This window comes from Tarenaya hassleriana, unplaced genomic scaffold (assembly GCF_000463585.1).
Source record: "Tarenaya hassleriana unplaced genomic scaffold, ASM46358v1 Cleome25, whole genome shotgun sequence".
NCBI lineage: Eukaryota > Viridiplantae > Streptophyta > Magnoliopsida > Brassicales > Cleomaceae > Tarenaya > Tarenaya hassleriana.
Genome location: NW_010965775.1, coordinates 2,235,302 through 2,244,263, shown reverse-complemented (window position 1 = coordinate 2,244,263; position 8,962 = coordinate 2,235,302). Strand labels below are relative to the sequence as shown.

General features: G+C 31.4%; 1 protein-coding gene across 1 annotated transcript; it reads left to right on the top strand.

Moving 5' to 3' along the window:
- The first annotated feature begins 1,808 nt into the window (after positions 1 to 1,808).
- Positions 1,809 to 5,333, top strand: LOC104816615 (cytokinin riboside 5'-monophosphate phosphoribohydrolase LOG7-like). Its single transcript, XM_010545523.1, has 7 exons — positions 1,809 to 1,977; positions 3,074 to 3,171; positions 3,559 to 3,589; positions 3,979 to 4,078; positions 4,193 to 4,263; positions 4,659 to 4,802; positions 4,924 to 5,333. Exons 1-7 carry the CDS (start codon positions 1,870 to 1,872, stop codon positions 5,017 to 5,019), a joined length of 648 nt encoding a protein of 215 aa, XP_010543825.1. The 5' UTR covers positions 1,809 to 1,869; the 3' UTR covers positions 5,020 to 5,333.
- Positions 5,334 to 8,962: the final 3,629 nt, after the last annotated feature.

Below are 8,962 nucleotides of genomic sequence, written 5' to 3'. Positions count from 1 at the left end.
GATATGTACAAAAAGTCTTTCCGATATGAAAAACAAAAATTATTATAAAGTAGTGATTGGGTCAATGACATTTAAAAAACATGAATATATGACATTAAAAAAATGTATTTAGATTTATATATTTATAAAATCATGTATACGCGTATAATGTGTATTTGTATTATATTTTTTTACATGTGAATACGCAGACACTGTTACTCTAGGGGGCGGGAACGTGAAAACAACTTGTTCCGAGAAATATAATAATTGGTTATATACTATTTTTTTTCTAAATTAATTGTACACTATATATATACATATATATAATTATGTACAGAACCACTGAATCCATATAAAAATCAAAATTATTTGGTCTATAGATATACTATTAATTTTCTAAATTAATACAGATTTATTACTTAATTCAATTTATTGTGAGTTTAAAGGTGTACTTTAGTGAATTACAGTAACAAATATATATATATATATATATATATATATATATATAAATATATATAATGAGATAAGTAAGAAATTCTTATAACATCGTATTTGTAGAAAAAAAATATATTTGGTAAGAACGTGATAAATGAAATAAAATAGAATAAATTCTTATATATCAGAATAAAATAAAACTAAATTATTTAGTCATTACATAAAATGATTTTATATAATTATGTGTTAACACAAATACAAGTAATTCGTTTGGTCGATACCTTTATATGTCACTACAACATTAATTTTGGTCAACATTAAGACAGATAAATCCAAATCTAAACCTTAATGGTTCTAAATCAGGCACGTAATCAAAGTATTTTCTCAATAGTTTATATTATTTTATGTAAAGGAAAAACTTCAATCAGAATTCATGTTTTAATATATTTTTCTCCATATGGGAACCATATATATGAATATAATAAAAACTGCTGTTAGAGTGTGATTAAGACTCGAATATCGTGTCCATGTTCACACTTGGTATTTAAAACTGTAACAAATCCCTTAGCGAAAATAATACAAAAATATATTACATTATATAACTTGCGATAATTATGCCAAAAATAAAATTTTCTTAAAATACCTATATATTATTATTCCTTTCTATGATTTTGAAATCTGTAACTTCTGTATATTTCATGATTTAATGTCATATTAATTAATTTATGTCTTATTGTTGGAATATGAACTACTGTATTCGTCGGTTTGAGCCTTGTTTCGAAATTTTAATCCCATATATATATATGTAGAGAGATATAATAAGAATCACAAATATCTAATAAATTATTCATAGATCTATGTAAACACGAAATGATACATCTTCATCCGGTCGAAATTGAAGATCATCTTGATGATTTGATATGCGATTATATATATTATATAAGATACGATCATATGATAAAAGATAAAAAAAAATTGTCTTCAGAAAAATAATTATGGTATTAGACCGATTCCATAAATTAAAATGGCGGCAATTCAGAATCACATCGATATAGATTCAAACATAAAACGGCTTTTTAGGAAAAAAAAAAGAAATGAATAGAATAGAATACGTCTCTTGCAGAGGACGAATCGGAATAATGAATATAAAATATTTAGATATTATAAAAAAAGAAATCTGCCATTTTTTTTTAAAAAGCCTAGATATTTAGATAGAAAAAGGGAACTTGTCTATATATAACATAAAATCCAATCATAAAGTATAAAATTGATTTTACATCTTACAAACAAGATTCTTTAATCAATATCAATAATAACAATGCTTTGGGGGGGGGGGCATGGGAATTGCATGTCCATCCTCCAATATAAATACTAACACAATAATACCAAACTGTTTTTCATTCATAGACATCATAGAATTGTAAACTTTGGAGAGAGAGAGAGAGAGAGAGAGAGATGGAAGAGACAAAGTCAAGATTCAAGAGGATCTGTGTTTTCTGCGGGAGCAGTTCGGGCAAAAAGCCTTCCTACCAAGAAGCGGCAATTGAATTGGGAAATGAATTGGTACGCTCTCTAATTTCTTCTCTTCTTAATTTCTCCGACCACAACATATCCTTCCCCATGTATGTATATATGTACGTATATACATATGTGTGACCGTGTGAGAATACGGTCTCTGTCTCACAACCGGTTTGTACAAAACACAAGTGTTTCAAGTCGTCGGTCCAAACGAAGACATGGGTATTAAGGGTTCACATACAGTTCGGACAAAACACGCTTCATCAATAGGCATTACATCGGAGTTTCTTGTACGGTTGTACCGTCTCTCTTTTCTTTTTGTGAATCCGAATTTCTTGTACCGTCTTTGGGTTCACTTTAGTCTTCAAGTTGAAGAAATTTGCACATATTGCAATATATATATATATATATATATATATATATATAATACAATTTGTGCAAATTGTGTATTCAACTTGAACGCATAGGACATGGGGGGTGTGATAGTGTGTTGCAACGAACAAATTTATATAGATCAATGAAAGGTGGGGATATGGTGTGGTGATTTGCGTGGATTTTCAAAATATCACAAATTGGAATTCTATAACGTTTTTTTTTTGTATGAGAGAGAACGAATTCACTGTGCTTAGCTGTAAACCGTCTGTATTCCTGCATGATCTCCCCCTCTCGTTTGTTATTGTTTTCACATAATTACACATACATGCACATATATAATGGTACACCTACATATATATATATACACATACATGGACGCAATGATAGGTTTTTGCCTCGAGGCGAAAACCCAAACGTGCTTCGTTGGAAATCATGACACTTTTTTTTTTTGCCAAAGCGATCGAAACCTCTTGTAAGATTAACAAAAAAAAAAAATCCTTGTAATAATATTTTTTATTTATTTCGCTCGCTAGGTGCAGTGTCGTTGCCTTCTGTTCACTTTTCGTATGGATTTTGATAGGATTATGAGATGTCTTTTTAATATGAGATTTGATGTGGATGCGGTTTGTTGCGGGTCAAGCTGACTCAATCTCGACTCAACGCGTTGATTATATAGATGTGGGCTTTTGACACGTGTCCCCTTAACACCCTACTCACACATATATAAGTATATATGAATAATGATGATGGGAATGTGTGGTTGAAGGTGGAGAGAAGGATTGATTTGGTCTACGGAGGTGGGAGCGTGGGGCTCATGGGTCTCGTCTCTCAGGCCGTTCATCATGGTGGTCGCCATGTTATAGGGTTTGCTCCCTCTCTCTCTCTCTCTCTCTCTCTCTCTCTCTCTCTATATATATATATATATATATATATACAGATGTATAAGTATATATATCGATGTGTATATATAGAATTATTCATACGATTCAATTTCTAGTTCCAAAAACGAACGTCATCATTGATCCTTGACTTTGTAGCATATTCCTCGAATAGATGATTACGCACGCACTTATTGCATATATGAGACGTATTCTTTCACACAGTCATTAGATTGTTTCTCAAATCTAATTTTGGTTTGTTACATATATTCATTCTTATTATTGAATTTTTATGTAATTATATATATATATATATATATATACATATACGTATACTCATACATGAATGTAATTGTCTTCCATAATTTTGCAGGGTCATTCCAAAGTCGTTAATGCCAAGAGAGGTATGTAATGTAAAAATACTCCAAATCCTCCCATAATTTCTATGCTAAATAACGGAAAACAAAATTAGTTCAAAACTCGAACTTACCATGGACCAAAAAAAAAAATCAAATTTTCACATTCACATTCAACCAAAAAAAAAAACTTACCATGGACCCTTGATATATATGTACATATATATGGTCCACCATATATATGTAAGGAATGATCGAGATTTGAGTTGTAATCATTGTGGCATATAAGCCATTTCGTTCACGATAACTCTCGTGACCAACAAAATATATTTATTTGTATAATATAGATGCGAGATTTAATTTGTGTTTATTACATTTTTTTTGGGGGTAAAAAAGTAAATATAACAAAGAAATTTGTATGTAATAATGTCGTATAGATAACCGGTGAGACCGTCGGAGAAGTCAAAGCTGTCGACGATATGCATCAAAGGAAAGCCGAAATGGCCCGTCAAGCCGATGCCTTCATTGCCCTCCCTGGTCTGTCCTAACCAAATTATGAAATATTTCCGTTTTCTTATATTGTATAGAATCGAATATCTTGTTATTAATTTATTTTGCAAATTTAATGTCGTTACTATATATTATTATTAGGTGGATATGGAACGCTCGAAGAATTGCTCGAAGTTATTACTTGGGCTCAACTCGGTATCCACCGCAAACCTGTAAGATATTTGTATTTTTTTGTCTCAATAATCTCTTAGATTATAATCGAAAATGTATGTCTATTATTATACGTTCAATAATATGGTTTTGACCGTTGATTAAAAAAAACCTCAAGAATCATTCATCATTCAAACTTGGCTTTTATAAGGCGGAATCGCGTCATGTTTTTTTGTCTTGTAATTACCATTTACCACTCGGGATTTTATTTATTTATTTCATTTTCAAGATTAAATAATATAATCATTAAAATCTTTGACCAAATCTGCATGCATGCATGTGATGCTTACGTCGAAGCTATATAAATCATTCACTCATAAGGTTAGAAGCTTGTAGATATCAAATCTTGTTACACACTATATGGACCGACTGGTTGTATCTACACTTAATTTTGCAGGTGGGTCTTCTCAACGTCGATGGATATTACAATTCATTGTTATCATTCATCGATAAGGCCATGGACGAAGGCTTTATATCAGCCGCAGCTCGTAGAATTATCGTCTCTGCCCCGACCGCCAAAGAATTGGTCAGGCAACTGGAGGTATAATACATATATATGTATATATATATGAATAATATAATTATATATGTAGCATTATCGAATTATATATAGACATTTTCGGCGTTGTTTAAATCGTTTTATTCATTCAAAATTTCATTAGGAATATGAACCGGAGTACGATGAGATAACATCGAAGCTGGTATGGGACGAAGTTGATCGGATAAATTACGTACCGGGATCGGAGGTTACTACATGATGGTTATATATATATACACACACATATGCTTTGAGGGGGAAAATATATTTTGTGGGAAGTTATGTACTTATGTATAGAAAGGGGACTAAACTGATAGAAGCAAATATATTTTGGGGATTGGATGAAGAAACTGAAGTATCGGGGCCATTTTGTGATATTGGTTTTTTGTGGGGGGCAATATGTGAAAACTATGGAACTGCTAACTTCCTATAGGAGGAGGGTTTTTTCATGTGTCACATATATGTACATTTTGGTTCTGTAGAAGAAGAAAAAAAATGAAAAGGAGAAGAAAATGAAAGCCATTATTTTGAAGATTTCTTTTCCATTTTTTATAAACAGAAATTTTAATTTTTCTCTCTCTTGTAACAAACAATTACCAGAATGTTATTTCTTATACCAATTTTTTTTTATGTCAAAACTCATTTTCATTTTCCCTATACAATCACTTTTATAGGACCGACTTAACGATTATTTAGAAAATTAATATCTTATATATGCACACATGTAAAATTTATGCAAGATGTATGTATATATATATATGAAATTGTTCCATTCAAAAGTGTGTTTGTATTTTGATTTCTGTTATTTTGGACATTAATTGTTTGTTCTGTAATGAAAATTAAAACATTTACATTTGGCTATTCCGTGACTCCGAATTTTGTGGGGAGTATTGCATGTAATGTGTAGACTTACGAGATTTTATATAATAGAGCATATTGACAAAAATTAAATGAAAATAAAATAAATAAATATATAGCATCATGAATTATTACCAATTGAATGGTCGGACCAATCTGTCATATATAATCTATACCCACACCCCCACATGATTAATATTTTTTTTTAATGTGAAATTTTACTATATTGTGTTGGCATATGGTCAAACAAACAATTTAAAAGAAAATAATTCACATTTACATTAAGAGGACAGCAAATCTATGAACCAAAGCCTTCTGTTACACAATCTGTTATATTATAATTTGAATTAAAATCTCTTTTACGTTACTATTCTTTTGAAATCGTATTAAAATTACAAAAAATCTAAACCGAATTATAGTCCATTAGAATTCATAAATTTATGATTTTTTTAATGATAATAATTGAATGAAATCGAAGATCTAGTTTTGATATATATATTTCTTAAAATTTAATAAATTGAATATGATGCGAATCAAATCCACAAACATCAACCCTAATATTTTTTTAAAACTGTTTTTCAATTTCTTTTTAATTTCTTTACATGTCAAAAGATTTTCATACACATAAAAGCCTTTATGAGATACTCAACAAAGGCTTAATTCCATGAACGGGCCCTCACGAGATACTCAACAAAAGTTTAAATTGAAATTGAAACTGAAATTTCAGAAAATTATAAAAAATTTTTATCGGAATTTAAATTTAAATTTTAAAAAATCAGATACTCAACAAAGAAATTAAACTCGATGGTAATTTCATAATTAATTCCATAAACCATGTCATAAATATACATTCATCTACAATTTTGTGAATAAAACAGATTATAATTTTATAGTTAAGTCCAGTATCAATTTAGCTAGTAAATTTAGTGATAATATTGTAAATAAATCTACTACTAATTTTGGAGATACATATGAAAATTAGATAGATAAAAGTAATAAAAATTTCGAATCACATATATTTGATTTTTATTATCCAAATCTCATCCATTTAACTCAAAATTCTAAATCTTCGGAACAAATTCGGGTATTGGAATAAAGAACATGATTATTATTTGCTGTCGACTCATTAAATTGAATCTTGGCTATTTTGTATTATCTATAAAGTCTATCAAATTATATGCATCTTTATTCATTTAGTTCAGAATTTTTTCTTGATTTAATCATAATATATAAAAGGGGAAATCGCCATAAAAACCCTGTACTTTTCCCAGGTCAACGAAAAAACCCTGTACTTTTTTCCTTACCAAATAAACCCTGTACTCTATCCTGATAACCAATTAAACCCTGTACTTACAATTTATTAACTAAAAAACTCCCGCGCCGTGAACGTTGTGACGGCTGAAACGGAACTAGTGACATGGCATAAACGGAGTTGCTGATCCTAATCCACGTAGGATTTACTTGCCACGTCAGATAAAACAATGTCAGATAAAACAAAACAATTATAAGGTCGGAAAATAAACCATATTAAACCTAATCACAAAAAACTCCTCTATTTCCCCAATCACAAAAAAATCCGTTCGAACCCTAAGCCTTAGTTTCGTTCTTCATCAGTTTCGTTCTTCACCGAGTTCTTTCTAAATCGTGTGTATTTCGGAGGTGATTTGGAGACGATGCGAACTGGGTAATCGATTTGAAGTTTCTCTCGGTATTTCGAAGCCGATTTGAAGGTGAGTTTAAACCCTAAAGCTTCGGCGGAAGAAACCCTAAAGCTTCGAAGCCGATTGCTCTCTGTTTGAAGATAACCCATTTTCATCACTCATGTTCTTCGATTTTGGTGAAGCGATTTCTGACAGTGATACCATTTTGTTTTGATTGAAGATAACCTGGTGTCATTTCTTCTACAAATCGGCGGAAGAAAGGTTCGGGTAAACACTGTCATATTTTCCAGGTATTGTTTCGAAGTCGATTCGATGTAATGTTTGTGTTGCTCATTTTTTCAAAAAATTATGAAATGTTTAGGTTTTGCAAGGATGTCAAGGGATGATTCAGATGATGTGATAATAAACATACATTTGGGCGGATCAATAATGAAAGATGATGAAGGAGAGATAAAATATGTTGGTGGGTTTGTAGAAAAAATTGAGAGTGTGGTTAATGTTGATTATCTGAATTGGTTTATGTTTGAAAAGTTGGTGAAGAAAGAGAGATTGCCTCAAATAAAAGAGCTTTGGTTAAAAAGACCAAATGAGGAGATGGATTATTTGAGGCAAATATACAAAGATGTAGATTTTGGAATTATAGACATGATTAATATGGGGAAAAGAAGTGGAGAATTGGATGCATACATTGTGCATAAGGTGTATGACGGGCCTGTTCTAAGTGGACTATTGAGCAATACTGAACATGACAGTGATGATGATGGACAATGTGATGGGGAGAGATTAGACAATGATGAAGAGTTAGACAATGTTGAAGGATTAGGTGATGGAGACAGATTAGATTATGGTATTGGTGGATTAGATAAAGAGGTTGGTTGTGATACTAATCCACATAATGCAGAGTTTGATGATGATGGATTAGGAGATGATGAAGGATTAGACAATGATGAAGGATTAGGCCATGATGAAGGATTAGGTGATGGTGTCGGTGGATTACATAATGCAGAATATGTCAGCGATGCAGAGTGTCGTGACAATGGAGATGAGTTTCCGAGTACCCCAAAAACGAGAGAAGAAAAATGGATGGAGTTCATGAGCCTATTCAATGACAAGGAACCACAAGATGTAGGATCAACAAGTTCGGGTAAACATAATCTTCATCTTGGTAAGTGTTTTAACACTGGTGAAGATTTCAAAGAAGAATTGTTTAAATATGCATTGGATAATAACTTCAATGTGAAGTACTTGAAGTGTGAAAGTAGAAGGTATTCAGTAGTCTGCACAGAGAAAGATTGTTCTTGGCGAATCTATTGTTCTCTGCACACTGCGCAAAACAAGTGGATGATCAAGATATTCAATGATAACCACAACCACCCGAAGAGGAGTCATGTTGGGTTGTTAACTTCAACACGTATAGCGCAACTTTTCGCTGAAGATCTCCGAAGAAATCCCTCTCTTTCAGTTGAAGAAATACAAGATCAGGTTATGAAGCGAAATCAGGTGATAGTGTCATGCGTTCAGTGTTTCAAAGCTCGTAGAATTGTTTTAGGGACATTGGTTGAAGATCAAGGTGCTCAATTTGCTAAGTTGATGGATTATGAAGCAGAACTTCTGAGATCTAACCCAGAAACTACCACTGAAATT